The sequence below is a fragment of the Mytilus trossulus genome, chromosome 2 (genome assembly GCF_036588685.1).
Source record: "Mytilus trossulus isolate FHL-02 chromosome 2, PNRI_Mtr1.1.1.hap1, whole genome shotgun sequence".
Lineage (NCBI taxonomy): Eukaryota > Metazoa > Mollusca > Bivalvia > Mytilida > Mytilidae > Mytilus > Mytilus trossulus.
This window is the reverse complement of record NC_086374.1, coordinates 91648674-91662072: the sequence shown is the minus strand read 5'-3', so window position 1 is coordinate 91662072 and position 13399 is coordinate 91648674. Positions and strand designations below refer to the sequence as shown.

Genomic DNA, 13399 nt, shown 5'->3' with positions numbered 1-13399 from the left:
TTAGACAGAATACGAGGGAGCATTACATCTACATCTTTGTTTGTTTTGTAGGGACTGGCAGCAGTGTATACTCAGTTAGACAGAATCCGAGGGAACATAACATCTATGTCTTTGTTTGTTTTGTAGGGACTGGCTGCAGTGTATACTCAGTTAGACAGAATACGAGGGAGCATAACATCTACATCTTTGTTTGTTTTGTAGGGACTGGCTGCAGTGTATACTCAGTTAGACAGAATACGAGGGAACATAACATCTACATCTTTGTTTGTTTTGTAGGGACTGGCTGCAGTGTATACTCAGTTAGACAGAATCCGAGGGAACATAACATCTATGTCTTTGTTTGTTTTGTAGGGACTGGCTGCAGTGTATACTCAGTTAGACAGAATACGAGGGAGCATAACATCTACATCTTTGTTTGTTTTGTAGGGACTGGCTGCAGTGTATACTCAGTTAGACAGAATACGAGGGAACATAACATCTACATCTTTGTTTGTTTTCTGGTTACTGAAGGTTGTGTGCAATATCGTTGACTTTTACACAAGAATTGTTAATCATGTAAGTTTTAATATGATCACATGTTCAATATCAAATGAGAGTGATGCCAAGGAGTCATCTACTGTGGATTAATTTATTTTTTTAGAGGGTACCAATTTTTTGTGGATTAAGGAAAACTAGTGTGTTTGTGGATATTCAATTACATGGTTTTGATGAAGTCTACATATAAGCCTGTATAAAACTTATCATTCATTGAACATTTAATTTTGTGGTTCATCTGTTACCACGAAATCCACAAAAATTGGAATCCAATGAAAATTAATGAATTCACAGTATGTGAATAATAGACAGGTGAACATTCGATCAGCACAGTCCCTCAGTATAGAAATATGATGGAGATTTAGTATGATTGCCAATGAGACCAAAAAGACTAAATAAGTTTTTAAATCAATCAGATTTGCTTTTTGTGAACGTCAAAACTAATCATTTTAGTCCAGTAGAACTATAGCACACAATAAATTTAAGATGATTTGGTTTGCCTCTCATGAACCAGATTTAAAGAGCTATTGGTTAATAAAAACAATATTTGACTACCTTTAGCTTGCATTTATACATATTTTTTTGGTGATTGTTGAGGACCTTTCAGCATAAGCTGCAGTGAAACTTTCATTGAGTATTACAAAACAAACTTAAAAATAGTGTCTTCATTATCAAGAACAGCACAGCACCATATGCAAAAAATGTGTTTCTCCCAATTTTTTCTGTATTTCACTGGCAAATAGAAACTGATAATAAACCTAATTTTTGGGTAGTCCAAGTTACATTTGCACACTTCGGGGAGCAGCAGTTGCAGGAAAGACACAGTCCCATAGAGCCATTTAAAAAAAATCTATATGAAATTTTGTTTTAAAAGTAGCTAGTGATTTTGATGAAAAAAATTAATACAATTTTTTTTATTTGCTAATATCATCATCATGAATATATATGTTATTTATGATTTGAATTTGTTTTGCAGACTTATGAGGAGAATCCATTTAGATTTATACTATTTTATATTATATATACCATACTGTTAGTGCAACTTATCCTTCATTCATTTGCTGAAAAACAAAACATTGTTAGTGAAGATGGAGACAGTCATAGAGTAAGTATGTCAAACAGTGATTTCTTTTAAAGAAATGCAGGACCAGTGTGATATTTGTAAAAGACCCATTGCCAATGTGATTTTTTTCTACTATTCCAAATTGATTGTCTTATAATATTTCTCATTCAGCAAAAGTTTCTTTTAATTGAATGCATTTGGGAGTAGTAACATTAAATAACAACATCAATAGCACATTTGAGCAGATGAATTCTTGGTGTGAAACCTATATAGACTTGTATGCAGAATTTATCAAAAGCAAAAAATCAAGAATCAACATATTAAAAATGCACTTTTTATCTCAAAACACAAAAACTGGTATCAACAAAAATAAACAAAATTTTATTTTCAGGAGACATGTCCTGAAGAAAAAGCTTCTATACTCAATCTTTTATACTTTTGGTGGATGAACTCGTAAGTAAAAACATGTAAAAGTGGCTAATGTATTAAAAAGACTATATCAAATATAGAAGTAGCTGCATAGTGGTTAAAAATCTTTAACTGTGGATACAGGAGTTCTCAGTTTTTTATGCCCCACTGCTGATGATGAAATATACCTTTGTCAATCTGTACGTCCATCTCTCTATCCTTAGGGTTTAAGTCTCAAATTTTGATTCCATTTTTAAATGTTTGTTTACCTCAGTCAGATGTTATCAAACTTATAGACAACGCTTATAACCACAAAACAGATTATGTTTAAATTTGGGTTGCTTCAATTTTATTGTTCCTTATAACATTATATGAAACTGTGGGCATCATCTTTGTGTCCCATGGATATTTTCTCCATTTATTTGTTTCAATATGTATTGCAATCACCTAGTCCCTCAGCTCATCTGTCTATCTGTCCACCAAATACTTTTATCTCTTTTTCTCAAAAACCACTAAACAGAGACTTGAAATTTGATCAGCAGCTTGAAAGTGATGTTATATTATGTGTGAGTGGTGTATTTTAGAGCTGTCAAACACCTTCATCCTGTCTACCAATATCTGAATTGTTGCAGTTCGACAAGCAAAGAATTGTAATATTTGAGGTTTTTTTACAGGATTATTGTAAAAGCGTATAAAAAGCCATTAGTAGAAAAAGATTTATGGCCTTTGATGTCTCGGGATCAAAGTCAAAATGTAGTAAAGACATTTGATAGAAACTGGAGATGTGAACTGTCTAAAGCTCAGATCAGGTAGGTAATATGCTAATAATAAAATTCATATTTAACATGAAAATATCTATGGTAATGTGAAGCATAAAGCACACAAGTTTAGGAATTGTCCTTCACATCTTTTGTCTTGGTTTTATAAACTTATGGACAAGGTTGTAATGGTGATACTGTATAGTGGGTTATTTTTGTGGGGGTAAAATTTTGCGATTTTCATTGAATAAGGTATACGAAATATTTTGACGGTTATTATTTTGGCGGATTCAAAACTTCTATCAATACTTTTGCATGTGCCCTTTTTAATTTGTGGAATTTATTTTAGCAATTTTGTTCTATCAGCAAAAATAAGCGAAAATCTACACCCCACAAAAATAAGCCATTATACAGTATTTTTGTTCAACAATGGCATCTTGGGTATTTTTATTGACTAACATCAATTACTAGATTTTGAAGTATGAAACATTAATATGTCTTTTGTTTGTTTTTTCTGTACTTGTCCTTGTGTGCAACATTCCAAATGTAGTCAGTGGTTGTCTGTTTTAAAAAAAAAATAAAAAATGTTTTTTTATTATTTTGGAATCTAATGTCTGTGGATGTTCTCTGATGATGCATGTTAAATTTATATAATTTTTTTTGGGTTAGGTTGATTAAGGGCTTGAACTTCTGTTTCAGCACCAGTCTAGATGATGAAGATGATGCATTTGTTTTTAGATGACCTCTGACAAATGTTTGTGTCATTTGGATGCTTTTGACCTATGTATACCCCCAAATCTTCCATTATTAGGGCCCCGAATAAAAGTCGGGTCGCCCTATAGTGATCAGTCTGTCCGTCAGTCTGTCCGTCCGTCCGTAACACTTTCGTGTCCGCTCCATATCTAGAGAACCATTATGATTTCATACTTAATACTTAACATGATTATCAACCAACACCAGAGGGTGTGTCATGTTGTATGTACAACTTTCTAGGTCAAAGGTCAAGGTCAAAAACTTTGGTTTTAGTTGACAACCCCGTGTCCTGTGGTGAAGATCGTGTCCGCTCCATATCTAGATAACCATTATGATTTCAAAGTTTATACTAGACATCCATTTTAACAACCACCAGAGGGCGTGTCATGATGTATGTACAACTTCTTAGGTCAAAGGTCAAGGTCAAAAACTTTGGTTTACAGTTGACAACCCCGTGTTCTGTGGGATTGTGTCCGCTCCATATCTAGATAACCATTATGATTTCAAAGTTTATACTTGACATCCATTTTAACTACCACCAGAGGGCGTGTCATGATGTATGTACAACTTCCTAGGTCAAAGGTCAACGTCAAAAACTCTTTGGTTTCAGTTGACAATCCTGTGTCCTGTGGTGAAGATTGTGTCCACTCTATATCTTGAGAACCATTATGATTTCAAATATTATACTTGACATCCATTTTAACCAACACCAGAGGGTGTGTCATGATGTATGTACCACTTCCTAGGTCAAAGGTCTGTCTGTCTGTTGGTCTGTCCATCGCTAACAAATTTGATCCACACTATATTTTGAGAGGACAGCTGTTATTATTTCATACTTTATACCTGACAAACATTTTCAACTTAACATATATATAAACCAACACCAGAGAATGTGTCATAATGTATGCATCCTAGGTCTAAGGTCAGTCTGTCGGTCTGTCCATCCGTTCGTTGTTCTTAACAAATTGTGTCCGCTCTACCTCTTGAGAACCGTTAATATTTCATACTTTATACTTGGTGGGTCATAATATATTGAAGGCATAATTCTAAAAATATGTGACAAATATCAATTGGGCAGTACCTTTAAACATACTGTTCAAACATCAATCCATATATCCAGAAGTCACCTTAGAGTAGTCAACAATTAGTTCACATCATGCAGTCATATCACTATTATACTATGAAAGTAAGATAAGAATATTTATCAGTTTTAACTTAAAATCTTAGATTGAAATCACACATGAGACTATGTAATAACTTCAAATAATGCTTCATATCAGATTATCCATACAACTAATATTTACCCCACGTTATTGACAGCGGGGCCAACAGAAATGGCTTCCATCTCAATGATATCTAGTTCATATATAAATTACTACACAGTAGTTGAATGTATTCATATTGGCTTTTTCTATGCCTAAATTTTATGCCTGCTGACAAGATATAAAATCTGAGTTGATATGTATTAAAAATGAGGAAATAAAATTTTGTTTCCCTTTTCGTCATAAATATTTAACCAGTTGTTGCTTTTTTGTTGTTGATTCTTGTACCAATTAAAAAATATCTATTTATTATACTTTTCTGATTCTTTTTTATTTAGAAATGCCAGAGAGAGAACACAACATGTGTATGATATTCAACAATCTACCTCGGCCACCGAGAAAACACCATTACTTCAAACGAAGCTGTTACCAACCAAAATAAATGTGGAAAAATCAACAAGACATAAAGGATCATTGTTCAAGGCCCTGTTTAATAGTTTTGGATGGACTTATTTATTATCATTATGGTTTAAATTTATATCTGATATTCTTCAATTTGTTGGACCTATACTCATAAGGTAAGTACATTTTTTTGTACAGTTTTTTAAAAAAGGACTTTAATAAAAGTAAATTGTTGTTGGAACATTTACATGTATTTTGACATTGTAATTTAATATTTTGAAAGCTCTTTTTACAAAACATCTTACAACAAAACTTTAGCGTGACTTATTCTTATAAATTATCATTGGTCATCTCAACTAGATTGATTTACTTGTTTTGGCCAATGATGATCTGCTTATTGCTATTTTAACAATGAAGACGTTGTTAAATTTCATTGACAACAGCAAGTGAGCCCTTAGTTTCTAGGGATAAATGTTCATATCGCAGAGAAAGGAAATTATCAGTCACTAAAATCAGAAAAATTTCATAATATAGTGATAATGTATGTGCATGACTTAGGAGTATTTGATCTCATATGCATTGAAATATTATCTGAAAATTAAAGAAATAGTTTTAGATATAAACTTTAAGTCAGATTTTGGGCCACTATTGACTTATGTAAAGTCTATTAGTATTAGTCTTAATAGATATAGGAAGATGTGGTATGAGTGCCATTGATGAAACAACTCTCCATCCAAGTCACAATTTATAAAAGTAAACAGTTATAGGTCAAGGTATGTACGGTCTTCAACACAGAGCCTAGGCTCACACCAAACAGCAAGCTTTAAAGGGACCCAAAATTACTAGAGTAAAACCATTTAAATTGGAAAACTAACGATCTAATCTATATAAAAATCTAGTAATTACATAAACAGACGACAACCACTGAACATCAGATTCCTGACTTAGGCAAGTGCAAACAATCGCAGCAAGATTAAAGACTTCTTACTACCTTAACTACATGATTGTATTGACAACAAGTTTTCAACATGTTTTTAACAGCTGTTATTATATGTAGTAATTGAAATTCAAATTTAGTACATAAGAATGCTTTATTAATAACTTTATACTTTGTTGACTTAGCTGTGGTTTTCTATAGCAGTTAGTTTAAATTTCTGATCCCTTGAACAGTTTGATTTGATTAAAAAAAAATTGCAATTGTATCAGAACTTCGAATGTCTACACTTACAGTCAAGTCACATTAAATCAGTTGTTAAATATATTGTTGTTGATAAATATCTTATTTAAACTAATAAATTCCTTTTTCAATAGTTTTTTGATAGCTTACGCTGATGACCGTGATAACAAGCCGTCGTGGAAGGGTTATCTCCCTGCTGTTGGGTTATTTGTCAGCGGAATCATACAATCTGTGTTTTATCATCAGAATTATAAACTAGGAATGGCTGTTGGAATGAGGGTCAGATGTTCCCTTATATCAGCAATATATAAAAAGGTACCGTAACCTTGGTGGTTTTTATGTTTCTGTTTACACAAAAAGGATGACAGTTATCACCTAAAAAAGAAAATTTATATTGTAAATAAAACAAAACAAAAAATATACCTATAGTGCAGATTTCCTTACAAGTAAAGGAACTGTTCACTTACACACAATTTCTACCCTTAAACACTAAATATTTATGACTCACAGACTTTTGAATTGTTTTAAATATAAAAAAGAAGATGTGGTATAATTGCCAATGAGACAACTGTCCACAAGAGACCAAAATGACACCAAGATTAACAACTATATGTCATGGTACAGCCTTCAACAATGAGCAAAGCCCATACTGCATAGAACATAGAAATGATACAAATTAAATGTAATTGTTTTAACTACTGTTGTAAGACTACTGACTTTATTTTATACAGGCATCTAATAAAAATTATGAAAAGTACAGACTATCTAAGAAGAAGATAATTGATACATATAAATATGCATCTCAACATTTCTAAACTTTGGGTGAGAAATCAAAATCAGAAATTTATTGATATTTTGTATTTTTGCACTAAATTTAGAGTTCATTTTGGAAGCATAATTCAAGAACCTCAGTAGAACATTCACTAACAAAAATGATGAATTAACAATATTGCATACCTGGTAGATTCATTCATTACTAAAGATAATTTCTTTACCTCACATCTTTTTATATTAATATCCCACAAATTTGGATTTTTTTATTATTTTAGTCATTGACCATGAACAGCGATGCCAAAAAGGAGACAACATTAGGTCAGATAGTCAGCCTGATGTCGGTGGATTGTCAACATCTCCAGGATATGTTCACCTATCTATCCACCGTAATGTCTGTCCCTGTACAAGTAGCCATCGGCATGTACCTCCTCTGGGGAACACTTGGCATTTCTTGTCTTGCTGGGTTAGGTGTATTGCTTCTTCTGATACCGCTGAATTCCTTCGTGGCTGCCAGACAACTTACTCTCACAGCAGATGTTTTGGCTCTAAAAGGGGAGAGAATCAAATTGATGAATCAGATTCTCAACGGCATGAAGGTTGGTGTCTACTTATCTGTCTTTATGCTTTCTCTGATTCCTAATAGCAAATTTTCATTCTTCATTTTCAATCAAATCAGAATATTTATACAATGAATTATATAACTTTATCCTGATATACGGAATAATGATAATATGATAAAATAAGTGCTTTCTGTCATATCTTCTTATTCTGATTATATGCTAGTTCATGAAAATTAGGATTATAAAGAACTGCAAAATGCTGTGTAGTATGAAGTACAGTTGGTTAATTTTTAACCGGGTTTTCGACCAAAAATGTCAGTTATTGAATTTGCAATGTATGATGGGCCGGCAGGCAGGGGGGGTGGTCAATAGCCAAGTGTTTTCCTTGCATTTACTCATGAACTGTTCAGTTAAAGCTTTTAAAATTTTAATATGCTGTTACTGACAACAAAATGGAGGCCAAGTTCAATAATGACAATTTTTTACTTTTACCGTTCAGGCGTTATGATTCTTGAAGGATATAAAAATGGTGTTTCCAGTAGTGTCCGTGCATTTACTCATAAACCTTTCATCCAAAGCTTTTAAAGTTTTAAAATGTTGTTACTGATGACAAAATGGAGGTCAAGTTGAGTAATGACGATTTTGAATTTTACTGTGTTGGAGTTATGGTTCTTGAAAAATTGAAAAGTGGTGTTTCCATTCATGTCGTTGCATTTACTCATGAACCATTAAACCAAAGCTTTTCAAATTTTAGCATGTTGTTACTGATGACAAAATGGAGGTCAAATTCGATATTGACTATTTTTACTCTCACCGTTCAGAAGTTATGGTTCTTGAAAGATGAGAAAATGGTCTTTCCAGTCATGTCCCTGCTTTAACTCATGAACCTTTTAACTAAAGCTTTTCAAATTTTAATATGATGTTAATGTAACTGATAAAAAAAAATGGAGGTCAAGTTTGATATTGACGATTTTCACTTTCACTGTTCAAGAGTTATGATTCTTGTGATATTGAAAAATACCAGGACACAAATAATTGTTAATAAATCTGGTTTGCTGTCACTCTGACAGCCTCTTGTTTTTATACATTTTAACTTTTATATGGGTTGTTTGAGTTTCTGGTACAAAAAAGATTATTCAAATACATTTGTTAAAAAGATAAAGATACGAAATATTTTAGACTTACAATGAGAACTATTCCTTAAAGAAGAGTGTACCATTCAGTTTATTCTATGATTTTAAAAATGTATAAATTTTAGGTATTGAAGATGTATGCCTGGGAGCCTTCTTTTACTTATCAAGTATCAGTGATCAGGAGAAGGGAGCTTGACAATCTAATGAAGGTTGCCTATCTACAAGGAGTGGCAACATTTGGGTGGTTACTGGCACCATTTGTGGTAGGACATCTAGAATTAATGATGCTTGTATATTGAAGCAAGGAAAGCTATCATTTTATTTTTATGCCCCACCTAAGATAGTAGAGGGGCATTATGTTTTCTGGTCTGTGGCTCCATTCGTTCTTTCGTTCATTCTTTCTTCCGTTCATCCGTTCAGGTTAAAGTTTTTCGTCAAGGTAGTTTTTGATGAAGCTGAAGTCCAATCAACTTGAAACTTAGTACACGTGTTGCTTATGATATGATCTTTCTAATTTTAAAGCCAAATTAGACTTTTGACTCCAATTTCACGATCCACTGAACATAGAGAATGAAAGTGGGAATTTCAGGTTAAAGTTTTGGTCAAGGTAGTTTTTGATAAAATTGAAGTCCAATCAACTTGAAACTTAGTACACATGTTCCCTATAATATAATCTTTCTTATTTTAATGCCAAATTTGATAATTACCCAATTTCACGGTCCATGGAACATGGAAAAGGATAGTGCAAGTGGGGCATCCGTGTACTTTGGACACATTCTTGTTTTGACCTTTTTCACTATTCAATGGTATTTATTAGAAGAATGACCATACATTGTGCAATGGTGACAAACAACATACAGATAGCAATTTTAACATTTAGGTGTGGGGTTTTTTCTTTCAAAAGTAGCAATAGATTTCTACCTGGTTTATAATATACCCTTTCAGAAAATATTAAATACTGGGTAATATTTTCAAAATCATACACCGAAATGTTGCCATTAGCTACTAATGTTCTCAACAATGGGAATAAAACCAATGGCACTACATTATTTTCATTTTAGAGTACAAACAATGAAATTCCCCACAATCCTATAGATTCTGAAATAATGATTTATGTTCTCTAGCAGAATAGAATAAGTCTAAATTGTCGCTTGTGAAATAAGTTATGAAATCAATGAATGCTTTATAAATGCTTAGCAATCCACAATTTACTATGTTTTATTCTTTTCATCTTTACAGGTTGCTTTGGCAACTTTTGCCACCTATGTCAACATCAGTGATGACAAATATCTTAGTGCTAGCAAAGCTTTTGTTTCTCTTGCCTTGTTCAACATTCTACGTCTGCCAGTCATCCTGTTAGCACAGTCAATATCTGCCATTATACAGGCAAGTTTAAAGTCATTCATTGTTTCCTGTCATACCAGATAGTTAATTACAACATAGTAAATTGCCACCTACATCTATTCTATTTTGAACTCATTGATTAGAAATAAATGGACAGATGAAGAAAGTTAGAAACAGTTGATAGGCAAATCTAATAATTCAGTTTATATAATTTTGCTTCGTGAATATGAAAGAAGGATACTTTATATTGTAATGGCATAAAGTTAAATGAACAACTTCTATGGCAATAAAGTCATTGGCTAGTATGACAAATATAAGGGTTTGACTAAAATATGACAAATATAAGGGTTTGACTAAAATATGACAAATTAGGTATCGTATATATGACATGATTGTAATGGTTAATATTTTCTAGAAATTTATATGTTTGCTCTATATATTGTCATGCATACTTTTGATCTATCTCCACATATACCAATTTACATAACATTTTTAATCTTTGTATGAAATACATTGCAAATCTGCAGAGATGATGTCTGAGTGCATATAAAAAAATAAATCACAAATCAGTATCTTTACAAAAATAGTTATTTCATAATAAGAAGAATGTCTTTATTTTTGTTTTATAATAATATGAGTTGTTGTTTATTTCTTTTCATAAACTTAAGATATTTTATTTTTGCTTCATGTGTATGAAAGTAGGATAACTCTGACCATGTTAAGGTGTCATGGCCAAATTCTGGTTTCTTTTTTTTAACTCTTTCCTAACCCATTCAAGGTTATGTTGTATTTCATTCACAGGAGACCACTCAAAGGGCATGATACATGAAAAACAATAAGTTGGGCTAAGTGTTTTTTTCCAAAGAAGTTTATTAACATTTAAAGAGCTTCCTGGGTATAAGATTTTCTGAAAAAAAAGAGAAAAACTTTATTTTTTTTATTACAAATTTATTATATTACCTTTAGTAGTTGTAACTTTATCATATGATACAAAAATCATTCCAAAAATCAATTACGTTAGCCCCATGTGGTCCAAGGACACAGTTATCGTCCTTTGGTTTTCGTTGTCTACGAATATAGTCCCTAGTGTAAACAGTGTATAACTTGCATGTCTTATTTGATACACTTTCCCAATTTATTTCTTGATATTAAATGCATGAAATATTAAGTAGATGGATGTAATTACATGTAAAAAAAAATTGGGTGCTGAATCTTTATGTTAAGAAGTAAATTGGTCCAGTTCTAAAAGGTCAAATTTTAGCACGTCTGAAGCTGTCAAACTGAATTTTACACCCCCTTAACACAGAATTGTCAATATTTTGAGTTAGAGCTGGTAGAAGTTTCTATAATTTTGATATTATTTGTCTCACTGGTAGTACACTACACTGTAAAAATCTTTTTGAGAAAGAGCAGGTGCGATTTTTTTAATTTGAATTTATTGTCTAAAAGAAATGCACTAAGAAATAACTGTGTTCTCGGGCCTAAGAGATGGATTCCTGAAATCTAGATTCTGTACTTTGGCAACTTTCCTGAATGATTTGCTGGTTTCAGTTTGTCAAACTCAATCAAAGTAAAGGATTTACATCTTTGGTTTACAGAAATTCTGTAAAAATGTGCCATTTTGGCATTCTACGGCTATAATAAGCATTTTAAAGCAGTTTACATTTTATGGCTAAGAGGCATGCTGACTTTCTATCTGACAGCTTTTTTGTTCCTGATATTTGTGTTTCTATGATTAAATCAAATTTAATTAACCATTTGTGAACTCTGGATATAGAGAAAAGTAGATTATCACAGAAAAAAAGTGCAGATATTTGTATTCACGGCCATGGTTAAACGGCCTAATAGATGTATGTAAAATGTGAAGAGCTTTGTACATCAAATCTGTAGTCCATCACAAATATTTCACTAAATCTGTAAAAAAAGCACTTTATTATACTCAGTACACCTTACTCCTTTCATAGGCTACCATTTTTTTTCTCTGTATGATAGTAAGTGGTCCAACTTTATGCCTATTAAGGCTAAAACTAAATGCAAGTTTTCCATTGAAAAGTGAAAAAACTGGCCATCAGACCATATTGTTTCTAAAAAAATTAAATGCAAGAGTCCTTTTGCAATTAGACTTCTTGTATCATAACGCCTTAGCATAGAAATGAGCAAAAAGTTACACATTTTCATTTCTAATAGCTTCTGTGTGCATTTTTATATGTCAATATGGGCTACCGCCTAAATCGACTCTAAATAATTCTCAGTACTACATGGCCCAAGACCATTTTATACTCATGTGGTATGCTTTTTGACACTTTTCTATACATTTAAAGTACATTTTATATATATGAAAGAATAAATTAGGCATAAAAAACTTCAAAATCTTCAAATTGGCTGAGAAAAATGCATATTTATATAAGGCGTCCCTAAATTGGAAAATCTCTATTTTCAGGCATAGGCTTATATAAATTTAACTTTGGAATAATTACAATACATCTGATAAATAAAATGAGTGTTCAGATGCTTTTAATACTTAATATTTGATATTCAAGAGCATTTAAAAAGCAAATTTTTGCAAAATTTAAAATTTTAAGGCCAAAATCTTGACAGTTGAAGATATTTGATTTACACGTCAAAAATAAACATTCAAATGTCTATATTAAAATGACCCTAGTGTCTCTAATATATGTCATATGGCCATGAAACTTGGCAACCTATCTCACAATTGCCTAAGCTTAGGTTATGCAAAGTTTTATAAAGATTGGTCAAGTCTTTCTGTCCTATTAGGTCCAAGGACACAGTTATCGTCCTTTGGTTTTCGTTGTCTACGAATATAGTCCCTAGTGTAAACAGTGTATAACTTGCATGTCTTATTTGATACACTTTCCCAATTTATTTCTTGATATTAAATGCATGAAATATCAAGTAGATGGATGTAATTACATGTAAAAAAAAAATTGGGTGCTGAATCTTTATGTTAAGAAGTAAATTGGTCCAGTTCTAAAAGGTCAAATTTTAGCACGTCTGAAGCTGTCAAACTGAATTTTACACCCCCTTAACACAGAATTGTCAATATTTTGAGTTAGAGCTGGTAGAAGTTTCTATAATTTTGATATTATTTGTCTCACTGGTAGTACACTACACTGTAAAAATCTTTTTGAGAAAGAGCAGGTGCGATTTTTTTAATTTGAATTTATTGTCTAAAAGAAATGCACTACGAAATAACTGTGTTCTCGGGCCATG

At 32.1% G+C, this 13399-nt stretch overlaps 1 protein-coding gene across 2 annotated transcripts in view; it reads left to right on the top strand.

Moving 5' to 3' along the window:
• The first annotated feature begins 434 nt into the window (after positions 1-434).
• The window catches only part of LOC134708355 (multidrug resistance-associated protein 1-like), a 48746-nt gene continuing 35781 nt past the window's right edge, over positions 435-13399 (top strand). For both annotated transcript variants that reach the window (XM_063568823.1, XM_063568824.1), the window contains exons 1-9: positions 435-555; positions 1511-1639; positions 1989-2050; positions 2680-2814; positions 5117-5356; positions 6492-6672; positions 7407-7727; positions 8950-9087; positions 10064-10210. In XM_063568823.1, the coding sequence (XP_063424893.1) occupies positions 2043-2050; positions 2680-2814; positions 5117-5356; positions 6492-6672; positions 7407-7727; positions 8950-9087; positions 10064-10210 (1170 nt within the window). In that variant the 5' untranslated portion in view covers positions 435-555; positions 1511-1639; positions 1989-2042. The remainder of the gene's footprint in view (positions 556-1510; positions 1640-1988; positions 2051-2679; positions 2815-5116; positions 5357-6491; positions 6673-7406; positions 7728-8949; positions 9088-10063; positions 10211-13399) is intronic.